This window comes from Empidonax traillii, unplaced genomic scaffold (assembly GCF_003031625.1).
Source record: "Empidonax traillii isolate 1590-97213 ecotype Southwest subspecies unplaced genomic scaffold, ASM303162v1 scaffold194:size798623, whole genome shotgun sequence".
In the NCBI taxonomy this organism is placed as follows: Eukaryota; Metazoa; Chordata; class Aves; order Passeriformes; family Tyrannidae; genus Empidonax; species Empidonax traillii.
This window is the reverse complement of record NW_020955387.1, coordinates 350,942-377,960: the sequence shown is the minus strand read 5'-3', so window position 1 is coordinate 377,960 and position 27,019 is coordinate 350,942. Positions and strand designations below refer to the sequence as shown.

General features: G+C 38.8%; 1 protein-coding gene across 8 annotated transcripts in view; it reads right to left on the bottom strand.

Moving 5' to 3' along the window:
- MAP7D2 (MAP7 domain containing 2) overlaps positions 1 to 24,095 on the bottom strand; it is a 36,814-nt gene extending 12,719 nt beyond the window's left edge. Inside the window, exons 1-9 of one of the 8 annotated variants that reach the window (XM_027886749.1) lie at positions 23,998 to 24,095; positions 23,740 to 23,817; positions 20,297 to 20,460; positions 12,489 to 12,603; positions 11,468 to 11,566; positions 9,462 to 9,572; positions 8,062 to 8,184; positions 5,070 to 5,218; positions 4,024 to 4,151 (exon numbers count right to left, since the gene is read on the bottom strand). In XM_027886749.1, coding sequence (XP_027742550.1) covers positions 4,024 to 4,151; positions 5,070 to 5,218; positions 8,062 to 8,184; positions 9,462 to 9,572; positions 11,468 to 11,566; positions 12,489 to 12,603; positions 20,297 to 20,460; positions 23,740 to 23,817; positions 23,998 to 24,067 — 1,037 coding nt within the window. In that variant the 5' untranslated portion in view covers positions 24,068 to 24,095. Of the gene's footprint in view, positions 1 to 4,023; positions 4,152 to 5,069; positions 5,219 to 8,061; positions 8,185 to 9,461; positions 9,573 to 11,467; positions 11,567 to 12,488; positions 12,604 to 12,794; positions 13,954 to 20,296; positions 20,461 to 23,739; positions 23,818 to 23,997 lie in introns of those variants that run through there. The other 7 variants (XM_027886750.1, XM_027886753.1, XM_027886751.1 and 4 more) reach the window with 7 other exon arrangements.
- Between the last annotated feature and the right edge of the window lie 2,924 nt (positions 24,096 to 27,019).

Below are 27,019 nucleotides of genomic sequence, written 5' to 3'. Positions count from 1 at the left end.
TATCTGTGGTATTTTCTCAAAAGCTGTTTCCTTTCACTCTTAGTTTTCATCTCTTCTAACAAGAGACAGATTTCTCCTTTACATTTCTTAAAAGAGTACAAACTCAGCATAGGCCTGTAGAATAGGTATTTTGATCGCTGTGTTATTATAGATGTTTCAAAATCTTGAATTGGCTCATTATCCAGCCAACTGCTGAAAAAACCCTCAAAATAGTCTTGATCCAGCATTCTACCTATTGTTTTTATCTTTCTAAGTCAAAACAAAGCTCAAGAGTAGCGTATGTACCACATATGAAATAAAATCTAAAAGTAGGTCACTGCAGGACATAGAAGCTACTTCTGCGGGGAATTCACCATATGCAGATACCTTTCCAATAACTCATTTTTAGAAACTTCTACAAGTCTGGGTTTTTTTTTTGGCCCACTCTACGTTCATATTCCAACAGCATTCTGTAATTTGATGGAACACGCAATTTTCTGACACTAAAAGCTTGTCCCAGTGACTGCAGTGGGTTGTCACCCAAAGGAATCACCAAGTCAGGTGTTCAGTTACTGAAATCATGAGCAAAGAACAACGACACAAGCCTGGGATCTGGAAATGAAATACGAACCACTGCCCACCAGCAGTGCTGAAGTTACTTTTCCCTTCCCCCTTGCCTCTTCCTCCTTCTCATATGAGACAACGCTCTGGGAAAAGAATGTGACCCAGAGCCTTGTCAGAGCTTTCCATTTTTGTTCACTGGCTTGTACTATAGTTCATCTGAAGACACTTAAAGCTACATCACTAAATCACACTTCCCTGATTTAGTCAGGTGCCATTGATTTCCAAGGGACTATTTACCCAAAGACATGTGAAGGACACAGGCTTTATTGCCTTCCCGATCTATAAGGGAGGACACTTACCTATTCTCTGAGGGATGCTGCAAGAATAAACTGATTAATGTACAGATCTTTGAAGATGAAGCATTAAAAAAAAAAATTATCCAAACCCCTGGTATTATTGATCTTGTGAAAGATCTGAAGAAAAGGAGCACTTTACACAATCAGTACCCAAGACCAATTGATAAATTAGAGATAATGTCTCAATTATTCAAACTCTAATCCATTAACTTTCATCTTTGTCAACTGATCCACATTAGATTCAAAATAATAGTTTTGGATTTTTTTCTTGTGTGACATTTCATGATATATTTACTTTTCCACATAACTTCAAGCTTTGAATTCTTTCCCAGTTTTTAATTTTTGGTCAGCATATTTTTTTTTATTTTTTCCCCTTTTCTCCTTTTCACACCCATGTCTGTTCACTCATTTTGTCTTGGACATTGTGTTTTTGGACTGTCCCTTTTTGCTTTCTCACTAAAATTTGCACATTCGAACATTAGTATTTTATTTATGTAATTACTGCAACGCTGTTCTGCCATCAATCACTCTGTCTCTTTAGGTTGAAGTTTTATTGTCTTGTTTGATCCTGTTTCAATGACTTTACCACAATAAAAAGAGCTTTTTAATTAATAAATAATGAAGTAACATATAAAGAAGACAAGCAATTGTCACTCAGAAACCAAGATGACAACTGTGAAGAAACTAGAACAATACCAAGAAAACTTGAATTTCAAGTTATATACTTTTAAGAAGAGAAATGCATAGAGCTAATTGTCATCTAAATCACCAGCCACACTTGATTCTGTCGTCAACAGCTTTGAAGTTAAGGTGCTGTGCAGGATCAGTAACTACTAATGCTGTACAATATGTACTCTTATGTCTTCCAGAGTAATTTTTTTTTGGCCATATGGTGTGCTGGAAGAGGAAACATTAAACTTACAAAAGATCATTAGGTTTGCAAGGAGAAAGAGTATTTGTATACATATTTAGTCAAATTAAAAGTATACTTATATGGCAGAAAATGATCTTGCTGGTCAGTGGATTTAAATATAGGCAGTAAGGCTTTTGGAACCTTCCTTTAGATTCATTGACAATTAACTGTGGAACTTGAGTTGTATTAAAAAATGCATGTAATTATTATTATTAATAATATTTATATAATAATATAATATGGTCATCAGGACACCTTTTTTATTTTAAAATTATGAGAGGAAGTTTTGTAAGTGCTGAAGTACAGTTGTCTTTCTGGAACCAGTAATATAGATGCATTTAAACTCTATTTACTGTATCTCTCTAAGATCAAGGAGAGTGTTTTAATTGGGCCACATTAAGCTTAAATGCTCAGTAATACATTTCTAGCTGTGGTAAGAATCAGAATCTCTTGAGAAAGAGATGGAGGGGGGGAAAAAAAAAGGATCTCTATTGTGGCTCACAATCACAGAGAAACTCATCAGTAGGCTTCTTAATTCCTCCATGCAGCATCTGTTTCTTCCTCTAAAAATAGTATTCCTTAAATTCCTATATTCCTTATAGGAGTGAAAACGTTTTACTATAAATAATCTGCGTCTTTGGGAAAAAAATTCTCCATCTTTGCCAGACCTTTTATGGAAATTAGTGTTACCAATTAAGACTGGGCATACTTTTTTCACTAAGCTCTAAATATCTGTTTCACAAAAGCTTTTTCTTTTTACCACTACATCTCTCTATGATGGTTTACACTGACCTTTTGGACGTCTGCCCATCAAGGAGCACTTGATTCTCAGCTACCCATTTCCCACCAATCATTTTGTTGAAGTACAAGTGTCTCTTGGTATGTCTCATACTGCCTGAACGAATTGAGAGATGCTTTCTGAACAGGGAGTATCAGTACTTGTGGAATAATACACATTTTTATAGCTCAAACTTTTTTTCTGTACATTGCAAAGTGCCACTAGACAATTGTCTGCTCAAAACTGTAAAAAACCCTTGAATGGCATTAACATTTCATATAATTCCATTTTTCACAGAACGTATGTAGTTCAGAATCTGACAATGTTATATATGATATTGAAAGCTTGGGAATTTGTAGCCTTACAATATGAACCAAGAATTGCAGTGTCCCAGTTACATGCAAGGGGATGTCTAAACCAGAAAGAATGCCCAGAGTCAGATGGTTTCCTGTATGTTGTTTAGCACCACATTCACATACAAATTCATTCTCCTCTACCTTCAGAGCTGAAACAGAAAAGGAACACCAGCTAGTGTTTGAGGCAGAAGAAATCTGTCAGAAAGGGGATCATCAATATTGACTCAAAATATGGCCTGCTGCAGATTAAAAAATGATGAACAAATAAGACAAAAAGATATAATTTTCAAGACAGAAGTGGGACCCATGAACAGAGTCTAAGGGAAAAAAAACAAGCCAATCAACCAGCCAAAAAAATCAGACAACTACTGTAGACCATGACTACTTTAGCACACTTCTACATTTGAGTCAGATATTCTGTTCTAAGAAACCTGAAGACCCATTTGCTCAGACCTGAGTTGCAAGCTGTGGTAAACAGACTAGAGTTTTTAGTAAAAGAAAATAAAGAAAAACAACTCAATTCATAATAAGCCCAGATGCGCTACAGATCCAGAGCTGCATTAAAAAAAAAAAAAGAACAAAAAGCAACAAAATCACAGAGGTCTGCAAATGAGTAAAGGTTAAAACCAAAGGTTTAGATGACATGTAGTTAAGTATATTTATGGCTCCAGATGGTCATGCCAACAATAGGAAATGCATATATTAAATGCTGGAATTTCTACTTAGTATTCATGTTGTGTGCATTTCTTCACATTAGGCAGTTTATTCAAAATCAAATAAAACAACAGCATACTTAAAAAGAAATGTTAAATAAAATTTCACATGAATTACAAAATGCATTAGAATCTAAAATGACTGAGAAAAGGTAGAGAATTGTCTGTAGTGAGCAGTAACACAATCTTACATATATTAGATTTGTTCATCTCCATCTCTCTCTTCCCATTTGTATATGTGTGTACGTACAAAATTAACTAGATTCTATACAACACTTCAAAGGAAGTTCCTCAAGAATCTATGTCTTATTTATAGGTAACAAGAAGTTCACAGCATATGAGTCCATTAATAAGAAAGGCATACTTAGGTGTTGCAGGTGATGCAGATCTTCTGGACATGGCAGCAGGAGAATCAGACCTTCTCAGAGGAGATCCCATACCAGATGAGGAACCAGGTGTTGTGGATCGCTTCTCTTTCTTTATCTTCTCAGTCTAGAAGCACAGTTCATCTTAGTTTCCATAATTAGCATCAACAAATCAAAAATTTGATTGTTTTATTAACAAGATGTCATATAAAGTGATTTCTGTAACATACACTTGAAAGGTTTTAGCAGCTCACAACTATTAAGCTATTAAGCTATTAAGTTTTTTGTTTTACACAGACATAACACACACACACACCTCATCTTGCATGGATGAGGGATGGTGGCACTGGGTGGAGTCTTCAAAATCACCTGTATGCCCCTGCAACACCTCCTAGGTATGATCAGTAGTGCAACCAGGCATCTCACAGAAACGCTGCTGCAGGTAACACTGAATCACACCTAAGGCTGACACTACACAAATCTTTACTCTCAGCTTTGGTCCTCTCATTTGCAGCTAATTTAGAAGGCATGAATTCCTGCATTATTAACTATTACAAGACAAAGATCTTATGTGGATTTTACAGTCCTCACATAGACTTTTTTTTAAAACACGCCTTAATCTGTGTAGACTCAGTGAAGAAAGAGTTTAGCAAGTGGTGTAAAACAGGCACTGTCAATACACTTGAGTTTCTGAAATATGTGAAGCTTGCTCATTAACCAGAAAGACTGGACACTCAGGGGGGAGATCCTATTTGTTATCCCCATTCCCAGAAGTTACAAGCAAGTCCAGAAACATACACTTCAATGCCTCAGTTCCCTGAAAATAAAGGTGTTGCTGTTGCAAATAGCACCACTCAACATGGATTCCCAGGAGGAGGAAGATATCAAAATGCTGCTTAAGTGGAGCACGAAAGCAACAGACATTGGCGAGGCTGTTTTTTACAGCAGGGCTAGCACTTTATTTGTATTCATGTAAAGGGAAAGGTAACAAGCAGAAGCAGCATCAGTTTACCCAGCAGTGAAATCAAAACCATTGCAAACTCACCTGAGTAACTTCGGCTGCAGGCGCCCCTTTCATGGCACTGGAGGTGGAGGGTGAAGTCGCCTTCTTCCTGTCGGTGCTCCGAGTGGGAGAAGCCTTGTAGGGAGACTTAAGAGGACTAGCTGGTGCTACACGAGGACAGATATGGAATACTAAAGAGTTATAGTACAATAGCAAGAGCAAAAGGGAGCACAGACAGAGGAAGTAAAGGAGAGGAGAAAACAGCATACTTTTATGTTATAATGTTCAAAGGTAGTTTTAAAGGTTTTTTTTTCAAAAAGTGTTTCAACAGATTACATTATGCAACATGTTCAACGTGATCCCATGTTTGTTAAAAATGTTTCAACTGAAGGTAATATTTTACAGGATTTTTAAAAAACTATATGTAAAATATTGCTCTCTTACTCACTTTTTGAATTACCTAAATGATTATTTTTTCCTCTGAAAAATTCAACTTCCTTTGAATATGATAAAAAGAGTAATCAGATAATTCTAGCTGGGTGACTTTTGAACAAATACTGCAAAACAGGAAAGGTGACAGGAGCATAGGGAGTGTTTGGGATTTTTTTTAAAGCTTAAACATGGCAATGCCTCCTAAATATGTTACTTACTTTTCAAAATAATACTTAATTTACAAAAATTAACCCCAAACCCCCAAACCTGAACTAAATGCTGCAGTAGGTATTTCAGTTATTGTTATTTGTGGGACACATCAATTTGAGTGTGACACACGCATTACAGCTTACAGGGCAACTCTTTTTTTACTTGCAATATGAACAGGATTTTTTTAAATGGTATCTCTTACTGCTGGTTTTGTTCATATTGCCTTCTAAGATGAAACCTTCACATACACATGGAACAATCAATAGAATATATCTTTTATTAATAAGACAGACATTAATTGCAACCAAGTGATAGTGTGTTTGCAATCATAGTCAACTAAACTCAAGAAGATATGACTTAGGAAAAGCAGTAATTATGTGCTAATGTAAAGAAACTCACATTTCCAATCTTTTTTTTTTTTTTAATTGAAAGCAGTCTCATAACATTTCTTATGAAGCCTTTCTTGTATGCTTTAAAGTTTAACTAGACCTTTGTATTCTTTGACACACTTTCCAGCAAGCTGGCATAAGGTCACTGAATATTAGAAAAAGTGTTCAGAAACTTAATGCCTGCTTAAGATAAGTATTTTCACTTCAACTGTTAAAAGAATTAATTATGTGTCCAGTAACAACTGTTTGCCTGAATATCTTAATTTGGAGTGACATTAATAATGTATTGCCCCTGAGTCTTAAATTGAGGCTCCTCATTTCTAAGCATACAGAAAATGCAGGAGCAGAACAATTTTGACCCCAGTATAATGAGCTCTTGGAAAGGAAGAAGCCTCTTCCCTGCACAGAAACCTACTTCTATGGTGAGAAGTACACGACAAATGGGAGATCTCACTCAACACTTTTGCTGGCAATTACTGACAAAACCGTCAGCTACAGCCCCATCGCCTTGCGAGGAAATGACAAGAGGATGCTGGTTCAGAAAGCTGTTCCCAAAATCAGCTCTTCTGTCTCAGCTGAGTGAGAAAGCAGTTTGCAGGCCAAATGGTATCCTTGTCAGACATGCCAGCGAGCTACTTTAAAGGTCCTGTGATGGAGAGTGAGATAAAGCTGGGAGTTTACAAACAAAACGAGTGGGGAAGGAAAAAAGTCATCCCTATTGATTTCTTTGAAATCAAATACAACATGGAAAACATCATCTGTAGGTGACCCTAGCAATTCACCTCAAAATCTTAAGCAGAATAAACTGATCCAATTTTGACTTGGTTTTTGTTCCCTCTTAGCAGTAGCTGATCTCTGAGCAGTAACCAAACTGGGAGTTTTCTCCTGGGCCAAGTACTGTATGACAACATCTTTGCTTCCAGTAGAGGCTGCTTTTAATGTAGAAACAAGAGAATCAATTTTAGAGCCATTCAATATCAACGTCCTTATGCACTGAACAAAGAAGCAATGCACAAGGGAAAGTAGGTTTACTCTGCAATTTTTTTAAAAATAGCTTTGTATTAAAAGCACTGATGGAAGACCTAAGTCTGTTTTAACCATGGTGTGTGAAAATACTCATAATAAAGATGGTCAGTCTTTATCACCTAAATAATTTAATCCTGGAAAAATGTTTCCTTTTGCAGACAGGCATTGGGGTGTTGTCTTTGGTGTGTTTTTTGGTTTGTTTGTTTTATTAAAAGTAATACCAGCTGTTAAACTTTTGTCGTGTTTCAGCCAACACTGTGACCAGGTATAGCTTTGTAAGTTGAAACTATTCTGGAAGTCAGGCACTTGCCTAAGTATTATCAGGACTGGACACTTTCGTTTTGTAGATGTTTGCAAAATAATGGGTTTACCAGACTACCATTTACAGATAGGAATGGTAAATATCATCCCTTAAAGATCAATAATTTTTGGAACTGACACATTCTTATCAGTACCTCTTTTTTCTTCTAAGTATGTATCATTTTATATGTGTATGTACACCTAAATATATATATATATATATAAATACAGAGTCACACAGCTAAAGGCAAAAAGGTATTTAACAGCTAAAAACTGGAACCCTTGTAAAAATAATTAAGGCTCAAAATGGTGCACTGGGATTTTTGTTCTACATACTATTTGGGTAAGACAGGGATGACATTAATAAATCAATCAAGGCCTCTGAGAGGTGTCACATCCTTGTCTAAAAACCTGTTTCTTACATTAATATATTCAGCTTTTCCACTGGTTTCAGATTTAATGATTTCAGGTTGTTTTTTTTTCCTTAAATAGACATTCAGGACAGGACAGGCAAGATGATGGGCTTTTCCACTGTAATCAGGAACAACTTAGTTCGTCATTGATTTTGTACGACCACGTAAATTGTCATTTGGTTCATGGTACTCCTTTTCTTTCAGCAACTACGCAGATGCAGCCACAAATACACCTGAATGGTTTCAAAGTAAGTCACATTTTACCTGGAGTATTGTACTGCTCAGAAAGCATTAATGTACTTCTGCTTCTGGCTAAAGATGACTGTGTGGGAGTCAGCAGTCGAGAAACAATAAAGTTTTCCATTGGACTAAGATGCATGCGGTGAGCTGAAGGATGGGAGCAAATAAAATAAAATTTAAAATGCAAATAAATGAAACAATGTTACGTAAAAATAACTGAAACAAAATGATGAAATGATTAAATGAAATGCCAAAACCCCTGGAAGTGTTTGAGATTTAAAATATTTGAAGATAATATTCATTCCCTCTGAAAAAAGTCTTCTAGTTTCTCCATCCTTTTAAATTATTTTCCCACCTGTACAATAAATATAGTAAGGTTAAGACTGTGTTGCATTTTGTTCTTACTCAGAGGCATGTTCCATTATGTAAAATGGTTGCTTTCATGACTCAGCATGAAAAAGGCTTGTCTTCTTCCCCAGTAGAAGAGGTAAAATATTTGATGTAACAGCACGGCTGTTCCCTAACGTGCCAACCAAAGTGGGACTGCATTTCAAATCTGCCATCTCACCGCATTATGTAAGTCTTATTTATACAATATGCCTGCATTCCTTCCTACTCCATAAATGTGTCAACTATGTAAGACATATTTATAGATGTTCCTATTACACATATTTACAATCATCCATCATAATAATCTCAAAAGTACTGATGAGTTTTCATTAAGACATTCAGAAGTTAAAATAAATGTACCTTCTCTTTTCATTCTAAAAACAAGCCTTCATAGTCACTTACTTCAAAAAATACATTTTTTTATCATTAAAGAGAGAAAAAAAGAAACACAAAACAAACCTAAAAAAGCCAGAGTTCACAGTGAGATAAACCCTTCAGTCCTCTTTTCAGTGTTTAGTAATCACTAATCCTACAAGATGATCATCTTTTGCTGAGTCTCTCATGGATCAGAGTTTTGTAACAAATTAAAGGGCTCTACAACTCTGGTCACCAGACTGAAGTGTCCCAGGTGGCTCGTTGGATGTACTCCTGCCCACAGTACATCCCGTATCTACTGTCAAGCCACATACTTGGTTTGCCTGTTTTTCCTACTGGCCAGAAGGTCACAAGCAGTACAGTTATAGGAAACGGCTGCAGTCACAGCATGTACTTACAACCTTGTTTGTGGGAGTATCAAAAACTGAAAAAGAATCAGTAGAAAGCCCACAGCGTTTGTTGCTGGACTGCTATGTCCAGCACGGCAGCACAGTCTCGGGACAGGCTACAGAACTACTTTAATGTATTAATTTAAAATGCCTCAAATGTTTGAGCTCTTTTGAATGACATACATAAGCAAATCACACAACTATATGGACAAGAAGTGCGTTAAGCAGAAGGAGAGTTTAGGCTGGCAGGAGACCAGCAGGTTCACTTGCCTCTGTCGGGGGAATGTGTTATGGCCGCGGTGGAGGAGGAGAGGCGCTTACTGATTGGCGAGTCCATTTGCTTTGGCAGATTCATTGTAGAAGCTGAAAGTTTGTCACATGCTGCAGAGAAACGCATTGAAGATATTTTGTATTCACGTCATGGTGTTGATAAACTCCCCAAATTAACCTTGCATTTGTACTCGTGACCCTTGCCACTCAGAGCACTGAATTAGGCAGCAGATAAGCTCTTTCTGAGTGCTGGAGGACCAGCATCCTGTGACACATGCTTTGGGATGCAACTTTTCTGCTTGTGAATTTAACACTCCAGTTTTACAGCAGCCTATTTTTTGTACTGCCACTGGGACATAATTATGTATCAGGTCTGAATGAGTGTAGCCGTTGTGATACAAGATATTCAAAGATCAGCACAAGCATAAAGTTACCCAAAGAAAACAAACTGCACACAGGACAATTCTGAACTCATCTTCATTCCCTCTCCCCTCTGCTTTCAAGTCTGGATGACCTGGAATAGACCTCAAGTATTATTCTAATAAGAAAATTAAATAATCAACATTTGTGTGCTTGCATGATGAGACCTCACTGTTTGGCTTTATCTTTTTGTGCTTGGGAAGATTTAAAAAAAAAAAAAAAAGACACAGATTCTTGGTAATTTTTTCTTGTGAAATACTGTTTGACAAAGTCTGTTTTAGCCCAATATCCATTTCCTACCTTGGCATTTATTTAACTGAATGAAAGAAAAATGTTACTCAAGTATTACTAGAGTGTACTAGCACATGATGATCACTGTATGATACTCAGAAGCTAAAAACACAGGCTCCTTGTCCCCTAAATTTGAATTTTATTTCTTTCAAAACAAAAAATATTTTCAGCAAGGGACATGTACGTGTAATTCTGCAGCTCCTAAGTTACTGTATTCCCTATTACATCCATCAAATCATTGCCTCAATGGGGTTGGCAAGATTTCCTTCCATCTACTACAGTAGACAATACAATTTGCTTTCTTAAAAAAACCACGTATGATGTTGGTATGCTGCAAAACATCAGTTGCACAGCCAAGTATCTTTGCACATGAACAACAATTAGTAAAAAAATCTGAATCTGTTTGCACAGAAATAAGAGTTCTGTGAAATCATGGACAGAACAACATTTATTGTACGTTCTGCAGGAGTAATAGCCAAGCCTAGCTCCTCCTTTGGGGGCGAGAGAAGGAACCTACTTCTCGAAAGCACAGGCTGTGTTTTGTTTTCAAAATGCCAAGTACATTTACAATCAAGATTAGAAACCCTATGTGCAATACAATCGTAATTTTGGAGGACTCATGTACTTCACAGTCCTTTTATGGAAATAGGAATTAAAAAATGCAAGCCACAGAAAAAGTGCAAAAAAAAGGTAATAGAATAAAACATAATTGATTACACAAAGTCAACTTCCTGACTTTGTTACAAATACCAGTTCAGCCAAAATTCATTTTTGGAGGCTGAAAAACACAGCATGGCCATGTAAATGTATTGTAAATTTACTTGTTCTTAAAATACTGCAGAAAAAGGCCCTTGAGATGGAAAAAGAGGACTGTTTTGATGAAACACGGGCTTCATAACACATTTTGTCTTACTGTGCAACTGAAATCTTTTTCAACAGCACCTGTGCCCATCCATTAGAACTGTCAAATATATGCCTAATTATACACACACACACACACAGAGCACCCACAGAATTAACAAAGATGAGAATCTGAGTGGTAGAAGTCTACAGTTACTGAGAAAACCATGAAATGCCTCTACTGTGCTGGAATGTGAGGCATGCACTGCTCCACCATGGCAAAATTAAAAGGAAATTAAAAAGACATTGGTCTACAACGCTAAGGGTAATGCTGTAGAGTGCCAGACTGAAATTATAAGAAAACACTGGTTAGGAAGGACAAGATCAGTGGATGGATTACAGTGATTAGAACAGTTATAAACAAGACACGATGGTGCTGTGATTCTCTGAAATACCATTGAAGGAATCAGCAGGAGCAGTAGAGGTCACAGGGTCTGGAGGAAGGGTGTTGGCAGCTAAACCTAGAACAGGGGGTGGGGTATTTTCTGATTCACCTACACAGCAGAGAAATCAGAGCAAAAAGAGGTGAAAGAAATTACTGAATAAGTTGGGGGAGCTGGAATTAAGCATAAACTGCATCACAAAGAAAAACTGGTTTCTTTCTCAAAGTATAAAAGACTTCTTTTATTATTACATATGTTTAATTTCTGGGTTTTTTAATGGCATACCATTAAAACTATGATATGAAACAGAGTTTGCCTTTTTAAAGTTAAGTATATTTACACACTGTTTTAAAAGAGTACTTGTCATATTTCTTCATCACCCAAACATGGATATTTTACCCATAACAGTTTATTCAAACCTGACAAATTTAAATAAGTTGCATGATTTAAAAGAGAAAACATGCATCTTTTTGAAATATAAAAGCAGCACATGACTGATTATGTAATAAAAAGAACTTGCTCTGAAGCCAAAGCAAAAACAGCAGTAACAGAACGTATATGGGGGGGAAAAAACAAACTATTTTAAACTGCACATGCTGCATAGTCATCTAGAAATTCCCAGCAGTTTTTAAAAGTACCAAACAAAAACAGATCAGTTTTTTGCAAGGCTTAGACAGCACTCAGTCCTTTGGTGAATACAGAATTTGCTAACTGTGTGCGTGGGAAGATAGTGTGGAGGAAGATAATAAGGGAGACTGTGCATCAATTTTAATTTTAGCATTTAGCATCCTCCAAACAGGTTCTGGTTACTCTGTTAAAATGATCTGCATTCCTAAAGTTAGGAGGAACCTTTCTCCTCAGAAGGTATTAGAGAGAGGAAGCCTGGCAAGCAATTACAAAGTACTTATTCACGCCCCAAGGCAGAAGCCCGCACAGTACCACCCTAACTATAAAACCATCATACTTACTATCTCCACAATCTCATGCATTTTGCACTTCCAGATCTGCAATGCAGGCAGCCTGTTTCACTTACCATCTCTCCCTCCTGAGCCTGCAGCCAGTGCTCCTCCCCACGACCATCGCTTCTGCTTCTGTTCCAGCTGCTGGCTGCGTTCAAGGGACCGACGCATCATGGCTTCTAAACGTTCCTGGTTGAATTGGTACAAAACCAGAAACCAGATCTCAGTCAGTTCTTTGGGGGCTTTTTTCCCCACCCCGCCTCCTGAAACCACGCTAAAAATACCCAGTCCCCCTGTTGCTCCACACAGGATGATTACAGGAGCTTGTTCACAATAAAAGAAAAAGAAGTGAATAAAGAAGGTATCAGCATTCTACTTACCTCCAGATATGTGTGTCCTTTGTCTGCAAGCCACTGAGGTCACTACAGAGGCCTAAGTAAATAACACAGGTTGCATCACTGCCTAGCATCTGCTCCTGCTGGTGAGGCTGCTGCTGTGCTCTGGACTTAATTTGTATAAGAATAATGCTCGACAAGCATTAACTCCTTCTTGTCTATGCAGACATCAGGATTTTTTCCCATCCCTTTCTGAGCACAGTTAAATTGCTGCAATGCCAGTGGCTCCACCTAGTCACTCAGATAAATGATCACTTCAAACCCAAAGTAGGTTACTTTGCAGGATGCTCTATTTATATATTTATTTTCACGAAAACTCCCTCCTTTCTTCCGCTATGTTCCTTACAGTCTATGCAGTTAAGAGCTTCTGATTTTTTTTTCCCCTCTGTGTTTTTTTTTTTTTAATGAATGCCTAGATCATGCTGTTCCAAGATTTACTTGCTTCCCACCCTCTATCCCCATGTTCTTCTCCATGGCTTGCTGAGGTAGGATTTTTAGCTGTGAGAGAATAAATATATTTCTTTCCCTCCCCAAATCCTGTTCTACCTTTCACTTACAGCTAAGTATGGTCACCTTATTCCCTCTCCACCACCTCCTGACTCACTGAAAGACCTCCACTGAGTTTCATTCCCACCTCCTCCCTCTGCTAGTTTCTCAGTGATTTATTGTTGTGGCAATGATCTCTGCACCTTTTCTTTTCCTCCTTTCAAGCAGATATAATGTGGTTCTTCCCCACCCACCATTCCATCATCTAATAGCCTCTTTTCTTCCTCCTCCCAATACCTCATTCCCATCTGGCAACCTCCTCACCCTCACAGCCTAACTCCTACCATGAAAGATATGTCTACTCTTGCTGCCTCCAACTTTTGCCCCAATGGATTTTAGACCTTTGATCCTATTACTATTTTTGGTGCTATCACTTATTACCTTTGCTATGTCCTTCTGATCTAGTGTAAAACTCCTACTCTCATCCACTTCAAACTGGATCCTGCAGGCTTCTGTGATTACATCATACCCCTTCTGATTTTTATCAACCCCCTGCTCTGTCTCCAGTATCTTTTGGCAGCTCAGATCAACTGCATGGAAAACCTCTCATACATCTCCTGGACAGAATACTTTCTCTAACTGATTCATGCCTTTGGACTGGCTTTCCTATTGCCTTTTTCTGAGAGATTTTACCACAAAATTTCAGTCTTTGTTCAAGCATGTCTCCTTCAGCCTCTGCACTGATGTTGAGCCTGTAATCTCTGATGAAGCGCCTTCAGCACATCAGACCCTAACATCAGGCATCTCCAGAAACCTCCATGACAGAACTTTTATACATGTACCTGTAACCTTTGTGTTACTTTACTGGGGTTCCTGGCCTTCTACAATGCCAGATGTCCTCTCATCATCTTCTGGTTATCTGCAATATACTTTTGTCTCTTCCACATCTTTGAAGAATCTCTTCTACTACAACTTGCAGTAATTTATTTCTGACCTCATTTTTTCCACCTCATCCACCCCTACTACCAGTTATCCATCAATATCAACAGCAAGCCACTACCTTTAATCTTTAAGCTCTCTTCCCTTAACCTCATTACAAATCACTTGTGCTATAAAGAATGCCAATATATTACCCTCCATACAAAGACTGAGAAAAGAAAATCCTTGCATGCTCTTTCCATCATTCTCAGCTCTCTCGTCCCTGTTACCTTTTGGCCAGGTGCCCCACCCTGCTGTTACAATTTCTGCTGCTGTCTCCAGGAAGACGATTTTTCAGTCATGTGTTTTGAGCTCGCAGTCTATCAGGTAACATCATTCAAAGACCACTGAAAGCAGGCAGCTGCTTCCCCGCCCTCCCTTCCCCCTTTCCTCCCCCCTTCTGTCTCGTCAGTGCCATCAGTGTCCAGGCAGGCATGAAAATGCGAGCTCTGCCTCCTTCCTTCCCCTTCTTTTCCCTACAGAGCAATTGCACAAATCATCAGGAGGCAGCACAAAGCCCAAATGCAGCCTCTTCTGCTACAGCACAGAAAACCCCACAGTTCTGAGTACCCTACTCACTTCTTGTCCCTACTTGGGGTGTGAAAAGGAAACAATCTTCCAGTCTCTGGAATTCGAAGTCACTCCTCTGATTTATTTCACAACAGTCTTTCTTTCTTCTCTTACTGCTTGATGATGCCATTTTCACACTTAAAACCTGTGTGTGCTGCCTTTGCATTTCAAGTTCATGCTTTTTACTTTTAACTTCCCACCTCTCTAATTTAATTCTGTTTGAGTGTCTTTTCTGCTCTTACTCTTTGGAAACCTCACCTATTTATTTCATCACCAGTTCTTCTCTGCAGTTTGCTTCTTTTCACTACTTTCTTCTACTTTGCATCTTGCCTCAACCTACCCTTCTACCCACACTCTTTACACCAAGGAAAATCATCCTCCCGTTTATTTCTCATTAAAGCATACTCTTATACAGAACCTTTCTTTCTTCCCGTTTCTAATTAATACTGTTCGACATTAAACAAAAAAGATAAGATGAAAGCAGTCAAGTTTCAATTATCTGGCTGATTTATGTTTGTTTGTTGTTTTGTTTAGGGTTTTCTAATGATGTTTGCAACAAGAACCAGCAATATTCTTTAGTTTGCAAACCACAGAATACACTTATACCACCTACTAAGAAAGTGTTTTAAGAATAAAATGCACAGTGAAATAGATTAAAGAAATTAAATGATTCTTCATACATATTTGACAGTCCATGCTACCTACAATCTGAGGTTGAAATCTTCAGCCACACGATGTGGAAAGGATCACTGAATTTCATTTGCAAAGAGCCTTTCATTAAAGCACTATAGAACATAATTATTAAACCTCATGCAGATATAGCTTAGATAAAGAACAATTTGAGGGTCATTTTTCACAAAGAAAGGGTAGTTATTAAAAAAACACTTTAAGTTGGCACAAAACTAAAAAGCCAAAGAAAACAATAAGACATAAGGAAGCACAGCATAAACACCTCATACATTAATAATTTGTTCTGTGACGAAAATTAAACCACAAGACATTCCTTCACCAGCAAACAATGTGGAAAACCCTTCCAGTCTATGTTATAGATGAAGTACCTTCTTAAAAAGATATTAAACTACCAGTGTGATCCTCATTTGGGAACTCTTAACAGCTACAGATAAAGGAAACAATGTCTGCACTCAAGATACAGTGAGTTCCCACAAAAAAACTATATTGCACAAGAATTGCATGTAGGTTAAATTAAGAATTAATAAAATCATAAAAGAGAGCCATCTACTGCTAGTATCTAAAAAATACATGTTACTTTCAAAATCCAGTTACTCATCCAGGTTTTCCTCAGCCTGAGCAACAGAATAAAAATTTGTGCTGTCCGAAGTAAAAACAAAAAATCCACAAACAAAACCCAATTGTGAGAAAACAAGTAATTTGACTAGTACTTTCCTTTTCTCTGTGCAAAATATAACACAGATGTGACAAACAAGGAAAAAATTCATTTAAAAAAAATTATGACTTAAAATAATTTGTGCAAACAATTCTAACCCATCTCCTTATACCTACAATATAAATATCTAAAAGAGCCCAAAACCACCTCTTCCTCTTCTCTTTACACACAGCACTGTATGCAAGTAGATCACTGTTTCCTGATATTATCAGTCAGCTTCATCTTTGAGTGGCTCTTCCCTATAGCAACGAAAGAGCTCTGTTATTTTCTGTTTAAATAATGCTTTAAAAAGCAATACAGTATTCTTAAATTTAAGTACCATTCTGAATAAAATTAATTTCTACTCTCAACCAATTGCAGTTATGGGTGTGTGTCAGGGTGTGGGCATCAAACGACAGCATAGGACAGAGGAAGGCTCTGCATTAAGATACAAAGGGAGCTGCCACAGCAGGGAACAGCAGGGGGAGGGCAAAGGATGGTCAGTAATGAGGACTAAATATTTCTCCTCATGTCCACTGCAGAGTGAGAGACTGCTTGCAATGCAATCTCTAACAGTTTGCAGCAGAATTTTTATATTTCTCATGCGACTGAATCCCACTTAGGCTATGAACTGCCAAAATCTGTTTGGAAAGCAATTATTATTTCATATATTATAATTTTAAAAGTAATGAAATTTGAATTGTATATAATACAGTAAGTAATTAAAGCTATAATATCTTGAGAGTTGTCACACTCTTGTGTCTAAGTGCATACTTTTTACAAATGTAATGAATAGTGCATGTGCGTGTAAACAATCTCTCCAATGATGCAGGATATTCTTTTCAATGTAACAGTTGTTATATCAATCTTTCAAGTCAAGTGCTGGCTTAAATTTGATGCTCTCTACAGGTTCATCTAAACATTAGTATACTGGTAGGCTCAGTACTACTTTTGTCAGTTTCCTTTTTAACAAAATCTGATGCTTTTATTAAAAACAAATCTTTGACTGGATGGATGTTCTTGCTCTTATTCGCTCAAGCATCCTTGACATGGCCTGTACAAGTGATGTTCATATTGTCTTATGGAATCCAAGATCAGCAGAACACGGCTCCAATAACCCAGGTACAGCTAGACACCTATTTGCAAGGCATTTTCTGAGTCACACGGAATTTCAAGGCAGGGAACTAAAAAATTTTTATCCAGTCCCAGACTGAAGCAACTCTTCAATCACTTCTGTTGAACAACGTTTCTTTCCTCAAGGCTCAGGGACTGCTTTTACTAAAGGAAGTGGGCAAGTTTAATACTCAGGGAAGGACAGTGGTACTGAAGACCTCTGTAGATGAGAAAGGTGCAGTCAGTGTCAACGGGGCAAACACATATTTTCATATATATTTATTCATGTCCTGTCTGAAGAATTGGACACGCTTTCACTGTGCTCTGCAACAAGTTCCAGCTGCCTCAGAGGGGAACTCTGAGAGAATACCTCCATTCCTACCAATATAGACATTAAAACCACCATATCTTATCTGGCATTGTAGAGTGGAAAAAGCAAGCAAAATAAATCAAATTTTAGCCACCTCCTCTTTAAGAAGTCCTTTCCAAGCAAAACAGCCAAGCAGAGGATGCTCTGACATAGGAGTCAACAACTCCCCACCAGTTTCCTCTCAAAGTCTTCCAGATGCAACAATAATGTTTTGTAGAGAGAGACTTATACAATCTGTTCCTATCACAAAAATGCACTACCTTCTGCTGTGTTAAAAAGCAAGGAAAAATAACTTCAGGAAAATATAAAGGACAACCAATAAGGCAAAGAGCAAGGAAGAAAATCTCTCTACTTGTCATTTCAGACACCTGATGAGGAGGTAAGATGGGTACTCCAGTCCCCAGCCAGTGTAAACCAGAGTTAAAATGAGAAACACTGAGGACTCACTGGCCAGGGCACACACACACCCCGCCTCAGATGTGGGAAATACAGCTTCAAAGCTCTTCCAGTAAAGAAGATCTTTAAATGGCCAGAATGACTCACAGGCATCGAGTAACTTGCAATGCCCAGGGAGCTGCAAGTTCATCATCATCCTTACTCAGACCCTCACTGTTACGATGCATGTGGGGTTTGACAGATTCACCAGAAGCAGAGGGGGAATTCGGCAGATCCTTTAGTAGAATTCAAGTGGAATTTGAGAAATGAGGGACAAGAAACCACAAAGGGAAGCCAGAAGGTGATGTCTCATATTCCCAGTTTCCTTCTTCCCTTACTCTTCCCTATTCTACAGATTATTCCCCTATGTACCCTCTCCTCCTTCAGAGGCTCCTGGATTTTTCCTCCCCCCCAGGTTCATCCCATCCCCAAACAAGCAACCATCCTCTCCAGTCCTCCTGCTCCTCTCACCTTCCTCAGCCTGGGGGAAGAGGGAGGGAGGAAAGAAAAGGTAAAGAAGCCAGAGCTGGTGGGCCTGTCTTAATTCCCAAAGAAAGGCTTTGGACAGTTTAAGCACAAAGGACCAGCCCAGTGAGAGAAGTGGTACCAAACTCTGGGAAGCAGCCTTTCTCTCGCCATTAGAGAAGTCTCCCATCACACGTACAGTGTCCTCGGGAGCTGAAACAGGCGTGCTGATGCTTGGGAGAAACATCACTCTCTGCTCAACTTCCTATATCCATCTCTGGGAAAGTGCAGGAGGCCACTGCAGGAGATGGAGCCCCCTTGGCTCTGACCTGCCACAGCCTCTCTTGTGCCCAACAACCCTGCTCTCGTCTCTCCAGCAAAGGCAAACCATGCAGGCAGGGAAAGCAGGCAGCTGCTCACTCTTCCTACACCTCCCGACCTTCCCCTGCTGCAAATTTTGAGGACAGGGGTTTGAAAGTTACTGCACTTGCCCCTTTCCCTCACAACCCTCAGAGGGAATCGATTTTGCTTAGCTGCAAAAGGTTACCACAGCAGGAAACGCTGGGGAAGGAGCACATCAGGTCAGTAATGTTACCACAGGAAAGAGACCTCCCACCCCGCTTTGTTTCTGTTTTCTGCCATTCTTCTTAGAAGAATTTGAAACAAACCACATGACAAAATATTTTAAAGTGAATTTTCAGCCATTACACAGAAGCCACAATCAGTGTGTTTAAGCTGAAAGAGGAATGACAGGATATAATCTTCTCTTCAAGTTAATGTGAAAAATCTAACAAAAAATTCAATGAACAGCAGTATGTTATTCTGATTCCATGCAGAAGTGATTTAACTGTTTTGCAAAGTTATTGTGATCAAAAGACGGTGGGGGCAGAAAAAAGGAGGAACTGCAGATTTCTAGAGCTTTTTTTACCTAGAACTAGGGAGATTTCTTCTCTTGGCCTTTTTTTTTTTTTTTCAAACCACTGCCCCCTTTTCCAAAAATCATTAATTCTTTATCAGTTGCAGTAGCTGTGTTAGTGTTTTCTATATAATGTCATGCAGAAATATACACACACACACTGCATTCAGAGATCTGTATCAGAAATTGGACTCACTAGAGCAAAAAAAGAACCTTAAACAATCTCAGCAGGGAGTGTAGAAGAGAGGAAGGGTAGGAAGATGCTTAAAATATATGTGATTAATTCTGTTCTGTGAGAGAATTTTAAACCAGCCTAGATTCTTCACTGCTTTAAGTAAGAATTTCTGAGTTTCTGTCACCAAGGAAAAATGAAACAACACATTTTCATAAACATGATTTCTGTTTCATGACAATAAACAGAACAGTAAGAAAAATCTTTCCCTTTTTGGAAACACTCATCTTTAAAAAATTCCTTCTGGAAAGCTGGTGCTTTATCATTTGACAATCAGAGCCCCAGATATGTTAGCAATAGTAGATAACAACTCTGTGAGACCAGACAGAAATCAAGTTAAAAAAATGCTTTGGAAAGTGTTTCTGATGTACAAGCAGTACGGACTCCTAATAGCTGTGGTGATGTTTGCAGTTCCCCAAGTAATACCCACATGTCTGCAGTCCTGCCCCCCCAAATCGTTTAGTGCATGTCAATATTCAGCTACGGTTAATGCTACCACACAGAACTGCCCTGCTGCACATCTCCCAGTGGGCCTCACCTCCTCCTCTTTAAGCTTTTGTCTCCGTTTTTCCTCAACAGCTGCTCTCTTCTGCTCCTCCCTCTGCCTCTGCTCCTCCAGTCTTCTCCACCGCTCCTCCATTTGCTTCTCATACTGAAGTTTTGCTCTTCTCTCCTTCTCCAGTATCTGCTGTTCCCTGGCGGCTTATGCAGAGAAAAAGGTGCGTTTCACTTCATGCAAATTTTCTTCTGCTTTAAAATTATTTGATAACATGGCACAACAGTGTAAAAGAACAAATACAAGTACACAGGGTCTTAGTACACTAAGATTAAAAACATAGTGCACAGAAGTGCTGAAATGACTAGTAAATCTAAGTGATTTGCTCAATAAACAAATAAGGAAGCCCTTGTACATCAGGTGACAGTTTGTGCCCCTTACCTATGTAAAAACAGTGTACAGAACATTTTAAAAACACTTTTTTGTTTACACTTCAAATCTCTCTGTGGCTTTAAGCCAAATTATTTTTTCAGACATAACAAATGTTCCCAGTAAGCTTTGAAGTGAATCAGTTACGTAGGTTGAAGCAAAAGCCCTTGGAATTTCTTTAAAACTGCTTCTTGTTACGGAGCTGCCTTCAAAACGAATACATGAAAACAACATATGCTAAGTTTTCTATGAAGTTTTGAAAATACACCATTCAGCTCATAATTTGGTACTCCATCTTTACCCACTTCTGCCTCTTCACATGAAAAAAAATTACTTCTGTTATCAAGAGTTTGCCCAGTTGTTTATTCCAACTGGAACAATAACCTTCTTGAGACATCACCTTGATAAAGAAATTCAGACTGCAACATTTCATACAGGACTGTTGCTTCAGGTTTATGTAGGAAAACAAGTAGCAGAAGTTGATGTGGCAAATCACGAGGAAAAATTCACTTTTCTCATGCAAGTGTATTCCATAAGAAGGCAGGAAAGAGGAGTTCAGTAAGCATGCCTACATACACACAAGCCTGTAATGTCACATACCAACACACATATAGCCCATACCAAAGATGGAATATTCTCACAGTTGCCAGGCTAAGAACTTGAAAGTTAGGGAAAGTCAGAATTAATGCTGTTTATACAAGAGCTAGTCTTTCATCATGCTCACCTATTCAGCCTCACACTGCTCCTTCAGTTCCTGTTTCCTAGTACAGCACATTTCACTCAGCTCTTTCTCAGTATCTCCCAACAATCCTAGGCTCTTGCCCAGACATCTCAACTCCCTCTTCTAAGATCAACCTTCTTTCATCAGCTCCTGCCCTCAGATTCCTTAACTACAACTGTGACCTTCAGTCCATTTTGGCCCCACTACATCTTCAAGCCCTTGGGTGAAAGACAGAGTCTTACCAACACCCAAATCCTTTTCCAACAGTTGTATTTCTTCCCCTTGAATACAGACTCCTCCTAGAATACTTCTTCTTCAAACTCAGCCTGATTTGCAGAACACCTTCCAGCTTATTCTTGCTAGAAATATAGTTGATGTTGTCTTCTTTTTTTGCCTTACGAAAATCCACTCTTCCTTCCCACCCAGGACAGGGCAGTACGGGGTGGGGAGGGTGGTCAGAGCTGCAGGTGAGCCTGCTTTGAAGGTGTGAAGAGTCAGACTTGCCAACAGAAAAAGAGTTACCTCAGAGAAGGTGGAAGACAAGTGACCACTCATTAATTATTCACAACTGCTAGCCAAGTCAGGTAGAGCAGGTGAAAAAAAGCATGCTGAAGTTCATAAAAACCAAAAATAAAGTGCCCAGAGACTGTGCTACGATTACCTTCTGAGTCAGTAGGTGAAATCGGGGACTGATTCTGAACAGAGAAGCAAACCATTCTGTCATCATGAACATATATACAATTCTTGTTCCTTAATTTAGGGATACTAAACCACTGATTAACGAGTTTTGGCTTTGTTGAAAAGGTTATTCTATATTGCTGCGAAGTACCTACTGACTGTTTAAAGTTCTGACTTCCTGGGGAACACACTGCTTTTTTCTGAACTTCTAAAAGAAATTTGCCACAAACCATGACCAAAATCCAGAGCTCCCCATTACAGAAATGGTCTTAACCCTAAAGAACTGTATTTCCAGAAGGTGTATATGATGTCTGGGAAAAAAACTGCAGTCAACACCTTCCAAATTCCCTGGGCCAACCACTCCCAAATTCTCCAGGTTTCAGTTTCCCTCTCATCTCTTCTGCTTTTTAATCCAAGTCCTTTCCAATCTACTCATGGTGTCACTTTCTCAGGAACCAGCAAGAAAGGGATAATCAAGAGGACAGAAGAGATAGCCTAGACTGGGCATACCTGGACGAGAAGTAAGCTACAACTCAGGTTGGTTCATGCCCCAGATAGACAGAACCTCAGGGGACATTAAGTACTAAACAGCAGCAGATTTTCACTATAACTACCAAAAAGAATCTTGCTGACCAAGCCCATGGTACTAAAAAACGTCAAGTTATGGTCTCAAGCCTCAGGTTTTGTCAAGAAATGGTCAGCAATTTGTTTATTTAATGCAGTAAAAACAGTATTTTCCTATGATTCTTTTTACAGGTGCCCATATTGTTTTAGTTGACGTTTCCTCTAAATATATGCTTAGCTTAAATTTTACAAAGATCATAAAACACTGACAATTCCTTCTGATAGGTATTGTCAGGTAACCTCTAGGAACAGTGCTCCTGGCCTTTCTTGTCATTACAATAAGGAAAAGTGAAGTTCACTGTTCAACCTTTTTTTATTTATAAATATATATTCAAATAGACCATAGAAAGTCCAAATCAATGTCTCAGAGTTGATTTTATTCATGCATATATATATATTAACTGTGTATATACACCCCCCTTATATATATTTTTCTATTTTACACATGCACACATATATATATACATATTTTACAATTCCCTCGACATTTCCCTAGTTCTATTAATAGATTAAAAATACCCTATTATTTAAAAATAATTTCTGAAACCAATGCTTATGCTGTTCAGGAACTGAATAATATTTTTTCTCATCCTCTTGAAATATTAACCATTTAAAGACTTATGGAAAAGTATCTGCTTTAACAACTCTGTGGTATCTTTCAGTATGACTAAAATATAACAGGCTAAAATTGAGGCTGCTTTGCCAAATCATCCTACATATTATCCTGAGTATTATCCAAAGCTTATTTGGTATTTTTACAAATCAGAATCTTAACAGTATCTTGAACATAAACCTATATTCAAAAGCACATAAATCAAAGAAGAATATCAACTCGTAACTACAGAATATTAATAGCTGAATGGAAAATCCAGAAAGACAGATTATTTTTTTTAATTTGATTCAAAAAAAGGGATAAAGACTAGGAACAGATTGAACCACAACGTTTAAAATTTACAACAGAAAAGATGTTGTAAGTTACTTAACCCTATTAACACATATACATAAATAATACATACACCTCCTGCCAACTTACCAAGGTATTTCTCCCTTTCTTCTCTTCTTTCCTTTGCCAGTCTTTGTCTTTCATCAGTTTTTAAAAATCCATCAATGGCTAAAGACAAAGGAAAAAAAAGTTAGTTAAACTAAAGAAGTATCCAAAAGAAATATAAAAAATCCACCAAAAATAATTACTACTGCATTTAATAACTCCAATAACAAAAACAATTTTGCACTTGTATGCATGCAGGTTAACAAGTTGGGATTTGGATACATCTTGAGCACAGTCTCCTACCTACTGCTGAACTCCAAGCACAGTTCCTCAGTGTAAATGCCTGTCTCCTCTTCTCAGAGCAAACAAGCATGCTGTTAGTGCTTGTTTCAAAATGTAAAATTTTCTTGGGAAAAACCATAAGGATGCAATTAACATTTATTTTTGTTGATGAGCTCATTTTAAATTTTTTTTGGCTAAAAAGAAAAACAGTAGCTCAGAAAAGCAGTAAGCAGCCATGGGGAGTCCCAGACCACAGCCCCACGGTCTCCTTGCTCAGTAGCACCATCTCATTTCAACAACCACCAATTATCCCTGGATGAGGCTATGCAGGAAGAAGCCCTCCTGCCCTCTTTTCCAGGCAGGAGGCACTTTGTTTCCTTCTCAAGTTGGTGTCTAAAAGTAGGTTACTTTGTGAGGAGGATGCCTAAGGATGTTATGTACCTGGATCCAGACACCCCAGTTCCTTACACAGCATGAGCGACCGAAAAGCCCAGTTTAAGCAGGCAGGAAGGCAGGGTGTGACACGTAAGGTGCCGCAGGGTCACCTGCCTGAGTGCCCTGGAACAAGCAGCCAGACAGACCTTAGATGGACCTTCTGCAATACTATGGGTAAGGCCACCAACCAGTGCCTTGACAGACCATCTAAAGGATGGTATCCTTTTAAAATAGCTGATGGGGCCTTCAAGTGCCCTCCTTTCTCTCTTTATTTTCAGGATCTCCTGGGGTCTGGGCAGTGCAAACAGGCATGGTGTCCCACAGCACATTTACATCCTTTGCAGTCATTATCTGGGCTCCCTGCTGAGTTACTGAATTATAATTAAGACCCCTTCCCTTTTGCTCTGAGAACTGCAGTTACTAATTTTATCCTATAAATATGAGTGGAAAAGTTACACAGACTGTAACCCCAAGTCGCTTCCTGAAAAGTCACACTTGCAGGCTCCTTTCCAAAGGCAGCCTATCTGTGGGAGCAAGGATTTTGCATAGGAAGTACCTTTCCATAAAATGCACTGTTCTGCAGGAAGGCTGAAAGCCAGCCTTGGTGGTCCCTAGTGACTGGTTAGACACACAGGTCTCAGCTGTCCCCCATTACAATAACAGCTTGCTTTTTCCCAAGCAGCATCTCTGACCCTCCCAGCACACACACACACGGCGACTACCTGACGGCAGCCAGCCCCCTGGAAAACTGTGATTACAGCTCCCAGCTGGTTAATTAGAAGTAAATTTGTGGGTCAAATACATATTTATTTATTACCAGACTCATCCTACTTCCATACTTGTCCACTTTTTTATTCCCTTGGCTGCCATTCATTGTCACATTTGACAAGGAAGGAGAGAAGTGGTGGCGGCTCAGGAAAACAACCATGGCCAAGGTTTGTAACTACTTTGAAGGGACCTGGCAAAAAGTAGCTAAGAAGGTGAATCCTGCTGTCAGCCTAGTTACATTACAGCTCCAATAGAAAGGTTTTCAGAGATCTGAAAGTCAAACCATCATGAAACCTACAACTCAGGCAAGAAGCAGCAGAGGGAAGTGAAATCAAGACTGGACTAAGAGTCCAACAACAGAAGACTGAGCTTGGGAACCAGCACACGCTGAAGAAAGGGAAAGAGACAAGCAGAGGCACAAGTTAAGGTCTTCTGTGGCAAAGGATGTAAGTCAGATGGAAAGTATGGAATCCAGGATGAGGAGAAGCTGGAGAGGAACAGCAGGACAGTTCATATTCATGGACTCTGTTCACAAAATCCTGCACTGATTCCCATCACTCTCCTGCTTACAGCAACTATCTCTGAAATCCATCAGCACAAATACATCCCATTATGTCTGTCAATAAATTTACAAGTAACTCATCTCTACTTTGACTGCTTCATGAACACATCTAGCAGAAGTGGATCTAAAAATCTTGCTCACAACTGCCATAGCTATTCAAAGGAGAGGCACAATTTTTCAGGTTGTCTTTCTCAAGCATTTGGACATCTCCACCCTGCTCAGACAATATTAAAAGATGATCAAGGCTGTAAAGTCAGATACTCAAGAAATGAGGATGCATCTCAGCTGAAACAGTCTGTACAATCCTTATTTTGCCTGGTCTTACACATATATTATACATTTTTCCCTGTCAGGTCCATTTGCTTATTTAGTCAGTGCTTAAGAGGTGAGCCAAGTTCAAAGTTATTAGTGTTTCTTGCTTCCTTTCTTTCTGAAACTGAAAAGTACACAGAACTATATCTGAAGTCTGTCTTGGAGAACAGCACTCCTGACTTGGCTACGTCACAGGTGAAACTACAAATATATGGAATTACTGCTCATTATATATGCAATACACCAACATGCAAAAAAATAGAGGAAAACAGTAGGCAATCTAGTAAGTACAGGCATCAAACACGTATGCATGTGGCAAGAGTAGCATTAAAACAACACAGGCATCCTCAGTACTGGCATTTCTTAACTTAAGTACTTGGCTTCCTGAATTAGCATGCCTGCCAAAAATCAGAAATTTGCTTGCCTTCAGAAAGTAAATATAGCTTTGAAGGACAGAACAACTATTCCCCGGGTAATAGCTTGTACCTTGGGATGACTTTCGAAGGCCAAAATTAGCGTATTTACTACACATCTTCACATAATATACATTATGAACGCAATGGGCACAGCAGTTGCCTGTGGCGAGAAGTTTCATTAATGACAGGAATTCAAATTCTGTTTGACAAAACAGACTGCAGGCAGCAAGCTGGCACAGGTAGCTCTACCCTGGGAATAACGTTAAGGGCATCCCTGTCCCTAACAGGGAACTGCCAGCAGAGGGCAGGACAAGGTCTGAATGAACAAAGCCCCACAGCAAAAAACCTCACTGTGCCAGGTGACCTCAGGGTAATAGTTTGGATACGCAGCTTTATCCTGAGCCATCCTCATGTTTACAGCTAAGCCCCTGATCCCTCAGTTAGACGGGCATGTAACAGCTAACAACATGCTTAAGAGTCAGGAAATAAATGCAGGCTGGTTGTGCCTTCTGCCAAACAGAGTAATGAATACAAGGAGACACCGGCAGAA